The 15774-nt window shown below is 37.2% G+C and overlaps 1 protein-coding gene across 1 annotated transcript in view; it reads left to right on the top strand.

The window, feature by feature from the left end:
- The window catches only part of cpe (carboxypeptidase E), a 29889-nt gene extending 15496 nt beyond the window's left edge, over positions 1 to 14393 (top strand). The window contains exons 2-9 of the mRNA XM_028447656.1: positions 2547 to 2743; positions 3858 to 4025; positions 5086 to 5203; positions 6174 to 6356; positions 7143 to 7282; positions 12314 to 12413; positions 12594 to 12712; positions 13403 to 14393. Coding sequence (XP_028303457.1) covers positions 2547 to 2743; positions 3858 to 4025; positions 5086 to 5203; positions 6174 to 6356; positions 7143 to 7282; positions 12314 to 12413; positions 12594 to 12712; positions 13403 to 13501 — 1124 coding nt within the window. The 3' untranslated portion in view covers positions 13502 to 14393. The remainder of the gene's footprint in view (positions 1 to 2546; positions 2744 to 3857; positions 4026 to 5085; positions 5204 to 6173; positions 6357 to 7142; positions 7283 to 12313; positions 12414 to 12593; positions 12713 to 13402) is intronic.
- The last annotated feature ends 1381 nt before the right edge of the window (positions 14394 to 15774 follow it).

Raw genomic sequence — 15774 nt, 5'->3', positions numbered from 1 at the left:
CAATGGGTTACATACATTTTAACCTAAAGCATAAGAACATTTTACAATTTAATCAAATTATTTAAAAAATAAAAGACAAAATCCTGAAAAATAACCTCAATATATCCAATTTAAAAAATATATATATATATATATATATAAATATAATATTGTGTCGGTGATTTTAGACGCCGGGCAATATAATCTAATACAATTTTTTTTTGCTAATATCGAACCGATATCTGATATCATTATTGAATCGGGACATCCTTATTTATGTTTTATTGTGTCAATTACTAACATTGATTTAAAATGACGATTAATTAAAAATCCAAAACTATTATTATTGTTATTATTTTTTTTTTTTCAAATTGCTTTCACTGTAGTCAGTTTTATATGCTGCATGGACTTATTTGTATTATGTCATCTTGTTCTGGAGAATAGCCCTCACTCTGTGTGAAGAAGACCTTAGCTGAGGTGTCAACAGTCTGCAGCCCTGCTCTGAGAATCAGGCAGAACAATCTGTGACAGCCACGCTCCTTAATCCACTGTGTCTGGGTCATTACTGTGGAAATGGAGTCCCAGCCTGTGACGTCTGTTTCTCTTTGACCTTTAACGGAATGAGTCAGTGTTCACTCTTTCCTGTCTACAGATGTATCAATGTATTGGTAACTGCCACTTATAAATGTTTTATCAGCTCTCTTATCTTGGTGCTAAGGAAGAAAAAAAAGATTGTTGCTATGGCTACGGATGGCTAAAATAGCCACTTCCAACTACAAATGCCACATTATTGTTTGATAGTCTTATTATTCTGTGGATGTGTCATCGCTTCATGCCAAAAAAATACATGTATCTATAAAAGCAAGAATGTTCTGTGTGCGTGTGTTGAGCAAATATCTCCCAGACGTGGTGCCTGTTCGACCTGAAACTTTGTCAACGGCTTCCAAATACCCCGAGTTTACACACACACACACACACACACACACACACACACACACACACACACACACACAAATGCACAAAAAGACAACTGAAAGATACAAAAATACACATAGTGACGTAAAACAAAAAACTAAACAATATTTTTACAAAAAGTACACAAAACGACTACAGAAATGCACAGAAATTTACAAAAAGGCTCAAAAACACACAAAATGACTCCAAAAAAACATACATTACAGAAAAATACACCAAACGACAACAAAAATATGAACATGACTCAAAATACACAAAACTAAATATTTATACAAAAAGTACACAAAATGACAACAGAAATGCACAAAACTACACCAAAAAAGATACAAAACTAAATAGGGATGTAACGATTAATCGTAAGGCAATTAAAAATTGATTCATAGGTATCACGGTTCATAACGATTCACTGAAAATTGAATCGCAGTACTTTTTTTTAAACAGCAGAGGGCTATATATTTATCCTTTTCTTGTCCAGAAATATAGGCGGCGGGCGGACTCTGCTACTACTTTCTTTCTGGCCGCCTTCTACTCTTAAACATGTTCATAAATTATTCCGTACCCCTTTAGCACCGAAAGAATATCTGTAATATTACGTGAATATCTGTAAAAGTCATGTTTTTCTATTAGCTCTGTCTGCTAGCGCATAGCATCTCTTCTTCACTGCAACAATAGCTGCATGCCAACCGACCACTGGGTTACCACCGCCCTCTGCTGGTCCAAACAAATATCTGATGTAAATACAGTGGAATTACTGTTTTTTTTTTGTTTTTTTGAAGTCCAATTGTTAAGGCACAAAATACATTTTCAGTTGCGTTTTTAAAAAGAAAAAGAACTATTATGCAGTTTTGCATTGTTTACTATAGAACCAGAATTTAAATTAATAGGCTTCTTCTCCATTTCAAGATTTATTTTTAGTTAAATTGCATTGTTTTCAATAGTTTATCAAGGGATTCTTTTGACAATGAAAAATAAAAGGAAAATAGTACAGTATTTTCTATTTTTTTCCTCCAAAAAAATAAAGGAATATTTTTCAGTCATTTGTATACAGTCCCATTTTGTAAAATAAATTGTGAGAGAATCGTATCGTGAATCAAATCTTATCGGGAGTTGAGGGAATCGTTACATCCCTAAAACTATACAAAATGACTCCAGAATCACACTACAATGGCAACAAAAAACAATAATTATACAAAAAAATGCACAAAAAGGCAACAGAAGGATACAAAAATACACATAATGACTCCAAAAAACATACATTACAGAAAAATACACCAAACGAAAAAATATAAAGATGAGTAAAAAAAAACCACACATTTATCATGCACATGTCCCATAGAATTAAACCAGGGAAATCGCACACGCTATTTTACTTTGTACCCGCACATATACCCCTTTATAACACTACAGAGTACAGAGTATGTACACCTCTTTGTACATCCAACACATACTCATTTGGCCATAATTGACAACTCTGCTTCCAACGTTCACTGTACCAGTACTTTTTAAATTCACCTGATCAAACAATTCCTTATCAACTCTAGTGATGATTCTGTCACACAATCACACAACATTATCCTTGTGTGTCATTTTAGGTGAGCCGGAGTTTAAATACATCGCCAACATGCATGGCAACGAGGCCGTTGGCAGGGAGCTGCTCATCTACCTGGCTCAGTATCTGTGCAACCAGTACCAGCAGGGCAACGAGACCGTCATCGACCTCATCCATAGCACCCGCATCCACCTCATGCCTTCCATGAACCCCGATGGCTTCGAGAAGGCCGCCTCTCAGGTGATGACACGGCACTCCACAACCCTAACCCTAGTGTTGTGCTTTCGACCACACAATCACAACCTTGCTCAAGGCAAGAATGCACCAAGACCAAGACTTTAGTGAGTCAAGACCAAGACTGAGACAAGACCGAAAAATCTATTTTAACAGTTAAAAAGCATTCTATGATCAATGTAATTATTTTTTAAATACATTTGACAAACAAAAACAAGGTGATTACAACTTTTTCCAAAGCACAACATGCAATAATCTCAAATATTGACAAATTTGTTCCAACTACATTCTTGCAAGAAATCCATTCTTGTATGAATTTAAATGTCAGTGATAAGTCCAGAATAGTTTTGAGTGGGAGTTTACACACTCCAGTATAGTTTACACACTCCAGTACTGTAGGTGGCGATACGCACCTATTCAAGTTAGTAGCAATATGCCAATTACCAAGGAAGAAAGAATTGTTTTGAATATTTGAAAAAATTACGTTTATTTGTGAATGAGGCCTAAAGTGTTCCGAGGTATTTGTGACTAGAAATAATATATACATAAGGCTGACATTACGCTCTCATTATTATGACATGACACCATTAGCATGAATAAAATGTCATGAAGGCTGTCAGTAACTGTCGTTGGTTAACCTAAACATAACACTGGATCCCTCCACCTAACCCAAAAAATGCCAACATAGCTCTAAATGTGTCATAATGAAGCAAATGTGTGCCATCATGACACCTTAATCATGCTAATAACAACGTAATGTCAGCCTTATGTATAAAACCTCAGTTGAAGTGTTACCGATATAAAATGGACTGATGTATGAGTTGTTTGACACATCAGGGACTCAAAAACAATTCCAAGTAGTCGGAACAATCTGTTGATCTGGTTGATCTCGAGCCCGGCCAATCCGAGACAGAGGTAAGACCAAGACTGCCAAAATGTGGTCTTGAGAACGGTCTCAAGACCAAGACCGGTATCGAGTGCTACAACAGTACCTAACCCTAACTGGACAGATACTACCATGACACCCTCAGTCAAACGCTAAGTAGCCCCAAGGTTTAAAAAGCAAGAACAGTAACTGTTTAAATCTTTATCTAATCAATGCTCCATGTGTTCGGTGCAGCCCGGGGAAATCAAGGACTGGTTTGTCGGCCGCAGCAATGCACAGGGTGTGGACCTGAACCGTAACTTCCCTGATCTGGACCGCATCGTCTACATCAACGAGAGGGAGGGCGGAGCCAACAACCACCTGCTACAAAACATGAAGAAGGCCGTGGACGAAAACAGCAAAGTATGCACACAGTCCTACACTCTACTTGTAGGAATCATTCACTCATCTTCTTTACCAGTGGGCGTGCACTGTACCTGTTCCCACTCAACGTTCTTGAAGCCAAAATACGACGCTTAGGGGCATTTCTATTTGACGACAAATTTGACGTCATTTGGAGCCAGAGTCTGTGCAGTAGGGTACGGTGGGAGGAGTCTTAGTAACACGCCCCACCCATTTAGCGTACTGCCCTGATGACTTACGCTGCCCAGCAATGCCAAACTCTTAAGTATCTTTCCCACTGGAAATTCTACCAACATCTCGTTCAGATCATAAAGGTTAGTACAAAACCACGATATATTTCAACTCAAATATCTAATTAAATGGCGTCTTGGCTTTCCTTCACGATGTAACTGCTATTCACAAAGAGAGCTACGCAAGATCCGCTGCTGTCAACCATCGTCATATGAAGTAAAATCCCGTTTTTCAACCTCAAATAACTTATTTTAAAAAAACTTCAGAGAAAAATTTGCACTTAAACACAATGTAGGTTGATAATAACTAATGATCACAGCAGAGTTTAGGTTTGGGGAAAAAATATGTGACGAGAATTTTAACTTTACAGTTTGACCCACATCCCATCCGCTATCATTGATTAGGCGGGTTTTATTTACCTGCTTGTCCTGCAGCCTTTGATAGCTGACTCATGGTAAAAGCTAAAAGGTGACAGCTGATTAGCTTTCATAGTTCGACAGTGTTTTTTTGTAGTAATAATTTAATTCCTGTTCAAGGTTCTGAAAGTTTTTGCAACCTTTTACTTGTATACATTTTAATTTCATTTAAAATATTATATATATATTATGTTTCCTTATTTCTTTCATCTTGACTGAAATGAAAGTTAAAGTAATTCACTAATTTAGACTGTTGTGTTTGAAGTCTCCTTTTCTTTTTTATTAAATAACTGTGTTCAGGTTTGACTTGAAATAATATGTGAAAAATTGTATCTGGTCATACAGGTTCCAGTTTCTTTTTTTTTTGTAGTTTTGACCCATTTTCTTTGTTTCTGTATATCTTTATTTTGCAGCTGGCTCCAGAGACCAAAGCTGTGATCCATTGGATTATGGATATTCCCTTTGTTCTCTCAGCAAACCTCCACGGAGGAGACGTCGTGGCCAACTATCCATATGATGAGACCCGCACTGGTACACACACATCAACACATGAATTCCAGTGTACTTTAGTTTGTTGCTCTGGTAATATTCACATGATCATTTATTTGTAAGGGTATGACGATATATGGTGCGAAAAAAGTTGCGATATTAAAACTTCACAAGATATATCGTAGATGAGATGGTACAAGTTTTATGGCGTTATTGTCAGTCTTTGTTATTGTGCTTTATTTGCAGAGTGGCACCTTTTGCACTTGAATTAGTAATAGTATAGTGTAGTCATTCATATTAAGTTGTGACGTTTGTCCCCAAAGTAAGCATATGTCCAGGGCTAAAGTCAAATAGAAGCATGGTTATTGATCACATTGCATTTTTTGGGGGGGTCTTTTTCCCATTTCCAAAAATGTCATTTTGTTTTGTCAGCAAATGTTGATTCATTTTGAGTCATAGTCTTTTAAATAGAATACAATGTGGTTTTAGTCAAAATGTTGTCATCTATTTGACTATTTCAACTCAGTCTAGTTTTAGTCAACTAAATCTGTTACAGAGAAGATATAGTCGACTAAAACATACAGAATACAAGATTAAATTACCATTGATCACCCTGATATGGGATGGTGTTATTGTTTATAAATGCACACAGACAGATTTGATGTGATCAATGTGTAAGACCAAATGATCACATGATTTCTGATTGGATTTCGTCCCATGTGCAGAAATGATGGATTTGTTTTTGTTAGTCGATGAAAATATTAATATATTTTGATATGGTTTATGTCAAAATGTATTTTGGAAACTAATAATAGTCTATTTGTTGTCGCTTTAAAAAAAATTTAGTCTGCGAAAACATTTAGTGGACAGAATAACCACTGGTAGTTTTATTGTGTCCTTTGTTAAAGACTTTATTCTATAATTCAAATGTAAAATATTCCCTGTAGATTATCTGAGTGTGTCATATTAACAGGCTTCTTATGTCTTTTTTTTCATTTCCTCTCCCTCCAAGGATCCACTCATGAGTACAGTGCCAGTCCCGATGATGTCATTTTCAAGTCTTTGGCTCGTGCTTACTCCATCTACAACCCAGTGATGTCCGACCCTCACCGACCTCCGTGCCGTAAGAACGACGACGACTCCAGCTTTAAGGAGGGAATCACCAACGGAGGGGCCTGGTACAGCGTGCCTGGAGGTGAGAGATGGTGACTAAAGCATTGGAACTGGGATTGGCAACTTCGCTGGCCTTGGTTCCACATGAAAAACAAAAAAACAACTCTTTTTACACTTTTTTTTTACTGGTCACCAAAACATAGTACTTTTTATTAGGTATATTATATCGGGTACTACTTTAATTTGTCATATATTGATATCATTTTGTACTTTTTAGTTGGTATATTATATTGGGTGAATTTTAGTGATAGTGTTCTACTTGTTATCACTTTGTTTTAATCCCATCACGAATCTCAGAATGTTCCTTAGTTGTGAAGGATAAAGGGTGTTTCAAACTTCCATATATTGATATATTGTAAGGCAATCGTTCGATAACCTGAACTGTCAACCAGAATTGTTATTTTGGGGTTGGACATTTGGAGCGATCACTCCAATGTTTGTACTGCTACATCATGACTTCTTAAAGCTCCTATATCATGCAAATCAACTTTTTTGAGCTTTTAACTTAGTTACAATGTTAATTCCTTATCAAAAACACCCCAAAGTATTATTGGGATTCCTTCCTGCGTCTCTGAGGAATCCTCAATAATCCTGCTCTCTGAGCTGCTGCTCTGCCCTCTTCTGAGAAACGAGCGGTTCAAATGCTAGTGTGACGTCATTAGCATTCTGAACCCTCCCCTCCAGGAAGTGCCTGCTGCTGGTGCCGCACCTCCACGGTGAACACTGCAATTGCATGATCTGGGACCTTTTAAAGAAGTAGAGCCTTACCAACAGCTGGATAATCTTTTATTTACTTTATCAATGGCAGGTATGCAGGACTTTAACTACCTGAGCAGCAACTGCTTTGAGATCACTCTGGAGCTCAGCTGTGATAAGTTCCCCAATGAGGACACACTGAAGAGCTACTGGGAGCAGAATCGCAACTCTCTCATCAGCTACATTGAGCAGGTACGCAGCACACAGTCGAAGGAGCAAACTCCGCTTTTTTTATTTGATGTCATCAACACAGAAATGGAACTGAGGAGAAAAGTTGGAAGTGAACTAAAGTTAACATGAAATGATGACAAATGTGCTGAAATAAACCTTTTTCAGATGTTATCTAAGCTTTCAAGGTAAATTATACTGCTCGACAGGAATGTTGTATTTATAATATCTCAAAGAGAGTCACATACTCCAGCATCAGGAGAAACAAAAATCCTGAGAAAGTGAATTGATGGACAAAATGGACTAAATGGTAAATGGACTTGATTTTATATAGCGCTTTATCCCCACACTGAAGCAGTCTCAAAGCGCTTTACATATCAGCTGATCCACCCATTCACTCTCACATTCACACACCAGTGGGACAGGACTGCCATGCAAGGCGCTAGTCGACCACTGGGAGCAACTTAGGGTTCAGTGTCTTGCCAAGGACACTTCGACACATAGTCAGGTACTGGGATCGAACCCCCAACCTCTCGATCAGAAGACGACCCACTACCACCTGAGCCACAGTCGCCCACAAGGAAAAAGCCAAACGTTATTTCTCCCTCACCATCGCTGTGGGATGAAATCACCACACTTAGATCAGCTCTCAATTTCCTACGTACTAGGGACGTAGAGAAAAAAATTAAACAGAGATTTTACGAGCACGGGGTCAAACCCGGAAAATGTCTAGCATATTATGTTAAAAAGCAGGCAAAATCTCTAGTAATCATTGCAGATGTCTCTGATGGGGATGGCCACAAGTTATATGAGAATAAATTCATAAATGGCTGTTTTAAGAACTTTTACAAGCAATTACATTCTTCTGATCCAGGGGCGAAGAAATTAATGAACAATTTGAATTGCCAAATTTGTTGGAAGAGCAGAGGGCTGCCCTTAACCGTCCCACCATATAAAAAAGAAGTGATTAAAGCTATTACATTTTTTACAAAATGGAAGGTCTCCAGGACCTGATGGGTTTTGTTGTGAATTTCATAAACTGTTTCAAGATATTCTCGCAGAACCTCAACTCAATATGTTCAATCATTCATAACAGGAGAACTCCGACAAACTTTGAAGGAGGCCAATATAACCCTAATTTTAAAGAATCTTGTGCATCTTTTAGGCCTATAGCACTTTTAAACGTGGTTAGAAAGTTGCTTTCCAAAATTTTAGCCTCTCACTTAGAAAATCTCTTACTACTAATAATAAAGGAAGATCAGACAGGTTTTATAAAGGCCGGGGTTCGTTGGCCAATGTTAGACACCTGCTAAATGCAATTCAAGCTTTTAAACAAAATTCTCTTAATGGTCTGGTGCTTTCTCTCGGCGCAGAGAAAGAGTTTGACCGAATCGAATCGTCCTCTTTGCTTTACACATTGGGTAAATTTGGTCTGGGTGAAAATGTTGTAAAGTGGATCAAAATAATATATAATGGACCACAGACAGCGGTTTTGACCAATAGATTGTGGTCTGAATATTTCACTACTTAAAGAGAGGTAATGCAGGGCTGCCCTCTGTCTCCCCTCCTCTTTGCTCTGGTCATTGAGCCTCTTGCTGAGGCCATCAGGACGCCACAGAGAAAAAGCAGTTTACAATTTGGACATTTGTGTCATAAAATAACCTTGTACGCAGACAATGTTCTGATTCTTTTGACTGATGCGGAAACGTCAGTACCGGCTCTTATAGATGTAATCAACAGTTTTAGTTGCTTTTCTGGCTATAAAGTAGATTGCTTCTTGGTACTCTCTCAACAGTACTAACTACGGTGCCACCCTTTCCTTTCAAATGGTCTCCCAATGGGTTTGTGTATTTGGGTATTTCTATTACTACTTCTTTTGACCAGCTTTACAAAGCCAATTTTGTGCCAATATTTAATCATATAAAGAAAGATCTAGAACGCCTATTTCTTGGTTAGGTCGTATGTCTCTGGTTTAAATGAATGTATTACCTAGGCTTTTATACTCTATTCAAATGATTCTGGTTCTATTCTCTAAAAGGTTGTTAAAGGATATAAATGAATGGTTCAGTTCTTTTATTTGGAATATGCGTTGGCCTAGGCTTAAGATGGCAGTATTACATTTACCAAGTTCAATGGGTGGCTTAGACATGCCCAATATTAAAATATATCAACTTGGTGCACATTTAAGATTTGTAAATGAATGGGTCAAAGGTGAAACTTGGATTTGGTTGAATGTTGAGGCAGCATTGTTGCAGTGCAGACTTCATGATTTGTTATTTTTTTACTGCCTTTAAAGAAATTGAAGGTTACTGTACAACTCTCATAACCATCAGTACCCTAAAAGCATGGCGGCATGTACGCCAGCTTCAGGGCAGATCAAATAAACTACTATAAATAATAAACTAAAATAAATTACTCATTGACCTTTTCTCAAGCAATAGACATGTCATTCAAACAGCTTACTAACACTTACAACCTGACCAAACAAGATTTGTTTTGCTTTCTGCAAATAAGACATTACATTACCTACAGTACAACCCTTACTGATCGCCCTGAAATATCTGCTGCTGAGAAAATGCTGTTTCACCAACGACTGAAAGCCACTATAGGTGAAGAAACATAGGATTCTACCTGAATCCGTGTATCATTCGTTCATTCATTTTCCATTATGCAACAAAAACATGAAAAACGAAAAAAAAAAAAACAGTCATTATTTGATGTTTGTTTCCAAAATCAAAAGGAAAAAAAACGGAAACCACCTTGTTTTTCAAATTTAAGCTCTTTTGCTTCGGTACAGAAAACAAAAAACGGAAAACGAACACCTTTATCCATTTTCTCCATTACCGATTGGCCAAAGAACGCGACCCGGAAGTGTACTCTCATCCGACACTAACGGCTATGTTAACGGCAGTTTGGCATGACAAGATCGCTGCTTCCAACTGTGCATCCGTAACGTGTCCTTTTCGCTTTAGCTGGTTTTGGGCACAGAACCTCCTCACGGACATTTCGGAGGATTTAGAGACTCCTAAGTGTTGCAGAGCGAAAGATATCATGAATGTGTAACGCTTCACTTCCTGGTCACGTACTTTGGCCAATCGGTAATGGAGAAAACGAATAAAGGTGTTCGTTTTCCGTTTTTTGTTTTCTGTACCGAAGCAAAAGAGCTTGAATTTGAAAAACAAGGCGTTTTCCATTTTTTCATTTTGGTTTTGGAAACAAATATCAAATAATGAGTGTTTTTTTTTTTTGTTTTTCATGTTTTTGTTACAAAATGAAAAACGAACGAACGAATGATACACGGATTTACCTGGTCTAATGCAAAAAAGATTTCAATTTGTACTCGGACAAAAGAAATGCAACTAAAAATTATACATATACAGTATCTCTTTAACTGCTCTCTCTCCCCTCTGTGTCTTAAGTGTAAAACTGAAGTGGGACCACTGATTCATTGCCTCTGGTCATGTCATAAACTTCAGAGATATTGGACTCAATTCCTACTTGAAACTCAAAGTATTTTTCATATTAATATAGAGATGGACCCTATGTCTTTGATCATTTCATGCACACAAGTGAGAACATCAGCTGGAAAAAGGCTGTTCAATATTCTAACATTGAAAAATATCTTTTTACACTGGATCACTGACAAAGTTCCTTCTGTCGGCAGTTGTCACAAAATAATTTCTGAACTGATCCCCTTAGATTACCTGTACCTAGTGTTGTGTTCAAGACCACACTATCCGAGACCAAGACTTGCCCGAGACCAGAATGCACCGAGACCAAGACAAGACCAAGACTTTCCGGGAGCCGAGACCGAGTCAAGACCAAGACCATTTTTTTTTTTTAATTCAAAAAAATATATAAATAAATAAAATAATGACAATGTTCGACAGTTAAATAACATTCTCTCTTTAGTTTTAGTTTCTTTTAAATACATTTGACGGACAAAAAAGGTGCCTGCAAAAAACTAAAGTATTAAAACTACTACTGCTACTGATAAATTCACAATTATTCTACATATTTGAATACAAGATTTTTACGTCAGCTGAACGTACAGCAAGTGTTTAAAAGCATTTCTGCCAAGAAATAACATGGCTGGTCACCAACACACTGCAGAGTGTTTCCTCTTTGCTGCGCTTTTACAAACGTATTCTTTGTGGTTCGTGAAACCAAATTTCACAACCAACAAGTTCGCGGACATGTTTAGCTCCCGCCTCTCTCTCCTGCTTGTGTGTGTGTCACACACGTCACTCAGTCACATTAAAGAAGGTTGCGGTCATTATACGGGGTGGATTAAAGAATGAATAAAGGATCGTTTTATCCCGTTCTTCTCCTTGTTATTATCACATTATAAAAAAAGTTTAAAAATAGCAGGAAATAGTGCTGGTCTCGAGACAAGACTGAGTCAAAATGTTTCCGAGACGAGACCGAGACCTTTAAAATTTGGTCCCAAGACCGATCTCCACTACTACAACACTACCTGACCAGTATCATACACACCAGCATGGACCAGTTTTACAGAGTGTGGTGCCCGTACTTGTACTATATTGGACCAAATCTTTCATCCATCCTTTTAAAAAGATTCCTGTACAATTAAATTGTATTGGTAATTGCTGTATATACTGTAAATCTTATCCACCACCTCCTATATATATATGTATATTCATTATATTCAGAGCTGTTGTGTTTGATGCCTGTTGTAGGCACTGTCTTTTTTGTTTAATGAACATGTAAAATTGCAATTAAAAAAATGAAGGAAAAAAAAAAACTGAAACAGTTAAGAAAAAAAAACACCTTTCATCAGTTATTGAACTCGACCGGGAATCAAAGTCATTCAAACAATGTCTTGTAAATAGTATAGGGATCCAACATTTCTCTAAATATCTAAGGGTGATTAATTGATTGTATCTGCCATGGATTATATTATAATATTTTTGAGCAGATTAGATCAAGCTGATGTTTCTATGCAGAAAAATACCCTCAAAATGAAAGGATTTTAATAAATCTAGATCAAACCACCTCATATTTATTAATTTGTGTATTTTTTGTTGTGTGCAGGTTCACCGCGGTGTGAAGGGCTTTGTGCGCGACCTTCAAGGAAACCCTGTCTCTAATGCAACCATCTCAGTGGAGGGTATTGACCATGATATCACCACAGGTAGGAACCTTTATCAATAATTTAATCACAATAGTCTGTATATCTTTACTAGTTGACATCAGCTCCAAGTGCCGTCTTAGTGTATATAATGAATCAATGTCTCCACCTTGTGTTCATGAGTAGTATTGCATCATTCATGCCCACCGTGCACACTTTAATGAGACAGAATGTGTTTTTCAGCCAAAGATGGAGACTTCTGGCGTCTTCTGGCTCCAGGAAACTACAAAGTGGCAGCCTCGGCCCCCGGATACCTGACTGTCATTAAGAAGGTGGCTGTTCCCTACAGCCCTGCAACCAGAGTGAGTCTCGCTGAAGGTTCACCCACCACAATACGCTTCTCATTTCACTAGCATTGGTTCAATGACCTTTGAAGTTATAGAGGAATTTGATACATACTGATCACTGTATAAGCTTGTCTATCTCAGTCAAGTCAATTTTCAAGCTAAACCCACCATATCATATAAATAGCACTGGTTAAGACAGTAGTTTTCAAATGTTTTCTGTTGATTTAGCTAACTGTGATTTTCATGCTGTTCTGAGAAGTAACGAAAGCAACGACTCCTAAAATTAGTATTTTAATACAAAATAATATACTAATTGTGATGATATTTTAATTTTCTGTATCGCCAAAATAGAAATTTCAATATATCTTGAATCTCATTATATATTGCCCAGGCCTACCTTTAAAATTAAAATATCTTGTTTTGGGCCACATTTCATTATTAAAAGGTGTGAAATGACTCCATCTAAGCAATAACCATTTTCTGATGCTCTCACTAAATATTCTCTGTTGGTCGTATGATGGTAAGTACAGTATATACCTCTAATAATAATAACTGATCATTTAAGATTGAGAATAATGGGATTTAAATGACATCATTATGACAGAAAATTAACAGTGGAATGCGTGTGAATAATAATAAATCCAACTCCATGGAATGTTATAGGATCTGGTTCACTTGAAAGATAAATATTATATTGATTCTCAGGTTGACTTTGAGCTGGAGTCTCTGATGGAGAGGAAGGAGGAGGAACGGGAGGAGCTGATGGACTGGTGGAAGATGATGTCAGAGACGCTCAACTTCTAAAGGATTCCTGTGGCTGATGAGCGTGCTGTCTGCACACCGATGTAATATATTCAACCATCTTAAAAAAAAGAATAAAGGAAATACCGCGTCCCACTTTAGTTGTTATCTCTCCGTTGTTATTTTGACTGAAGGCGTTGTTTGTTAATGTAACCCCCTTTGCCTCGTTCTCCTCATTTAAATATCTTTCACACACGCCGAATGACAAAGGAGGAGTTTGTAGGAGGGTGCTGGCTATCGGAATGGTGACTTCTGTGATGTTTTGTTGTTTATTGTGATTGGTAACCATGGCACCCATCAATATAACCAATAAATGAGTAATAATATATGTATTAGACCTGTTTGCACAATTGAAAAAAAAAAGAAATCTCTATTTACAGTTTTAAATGTCTCTGCTTCTCTAGGCTTAGTACACACACACACATACACACACTGTACCTCATGAGTGCGCTGTAGCTCTGAGATAATCAGGGGCATTAAAATAGACATATTATAAACGATCTACGCTAATGTTATTAGTATGTTATTGATGTTGGCAATTTTTTTTTAAACTCTGCAACACAGCTTTGATTTTAGCACAAGATGAATGGTTATGATATATACAATATTTATGAAACGTGTGGATTTTGTACATTTAAAGTGAAAATAACATCACTTCCCTGACACGAGCACTTCATAGCAGAGACTGTAATCCATCAGAAAACTGTGACACGGCTGATCTCAAAGATGAATCGCGGTCACACTGAGCTTTCTGAGTACACACTATGATTAGCTGATTTTTGTGGTTTGATAACAGTGTTGAAGACCTCATAAAGGATTGAATGAATGTAAAGGCATAGAATCAGGTACAAAATGTAAACAAAGAACTGATAAATAAAACTCCCCTTTAATGTTGTCATTCTGCAGTCTGGTTCATTTGATTTCCGTCCTAACAACTTGCACACAAACCAAAATTACTGTCAAACAGTCATTTACTTAGATTTATTATTATTATTTTTAATAATCTGATTGTTCTCAATACAGCAGAGTAAGTGATTAAGGCTTCTTATCAAGCCTGCTAATAAATAAAAGTGTAAATCTGAATTATATGTTTTGTGTTTTTTAGCATTTTAAAAATTGTCAAGAGTCTGTAACACTTGAAAATTGCATTTTTTAAAAAAAAATAATGCATTGCATTTATCATAGACACTCAATGCACTTTACAATTGATGTGCATTATTTTTTCACTCCGCACACAGTGGTGGTAAGCTACTATTGTAGCCACAACTGCGCTGGGGGAGACTGCCATAGTGCGCTATCGCTCCACCAACACTCACACACCACATTCATACTAGGCAATGTGGGTAAAGTGCCTTGCCCAAGGATACAATGACTTGGCTAGAGTGGGATTCGAGCCCCAACCCTCCGGTTATTGGACGACCCATGTAAATGTAATTTGTGCAATAACCTCAGTACTGGAGTTTCTGTGTCTATTTACACACCTGGGTCTGAAACAGGCCTCTACAAAGCTAGTTAGGAACTGGAGCCTCTTCAAGAGGTTTATATTTCACAGAAAGAAGTAAAAAAGTGTAGAAAATAGCCAAAAGCAGAAAAACTACAAGACATGATGAAACACAGAGCAGTGAACCCAGCAAACATAAGCTGTGCAAACTCTCAGACAGGTTTTACGAGGCTACCATAGAAGCTATTCTTTTACATGGTGAGCTATCCATGGTGCTTTTTCACTTTTTTGCAAAATTGTCTAATTATTATATTCAGTTGTACAAACACGTGTGAAAAATTGCGGCTCTTATTCAAACACACAGTCAAAAAGTCAAATAAGCTAAATTTCCAGCAAAAAGAAGAGAACAATTGTTGGCTATTCATGTGTCTTATTCCTCAGTTATGTCACATTTCTAACTTTATTAATCTGGTAAACATTATAACATTAAGTTTTATGAAATAAAGGTTATTTTTATTTTTAAAGGTGATGATGTTAAGAAAACCGACTAGGTTTACGGTTAGGGTTAGTTAGTCCGTAACGTAGTTTAGGGTTAGGATTAGTTAGTCCGTAACGTAGTTTAGGGTTAGTTGGTCCGTAACGTAGTTTAGGGTTAAGGTTACGATTAGGGTTAGTTAGTCCGTAACGTAGTTTAGGGTTAAGGTTACGATTAGGGTTAGTTAGTCCGTAACGTAGTTTAGGGTTAAGGTTACGGTTAGGGTTTGTTAGTCCGTAACATAGTTTAGGTCTAGGGTTAGTTAGTCCGTAACATAGTTTAGATTTGGGGTTAGGGTTA

The sequence above is a fragment of the Gouania willdenowi genome, chromosome 1 (genome assembly GCF_900634775.1).
Source record: "Gouania willdenowi chromosome 1, fGouWil2.1, whole genome shotgun sequence".
NCBI classification, from domain to species: Eukaryota; Metazoa; Chordata; class Actinopteri; order Blenniiformes; family Gobiesocidae; genus Gouania; species Gouania willdenowi.
Note: the sequence above shows the minus strand (reverse complement) of the source record. Positions and strands in the feature narration are given on the sequence as shown.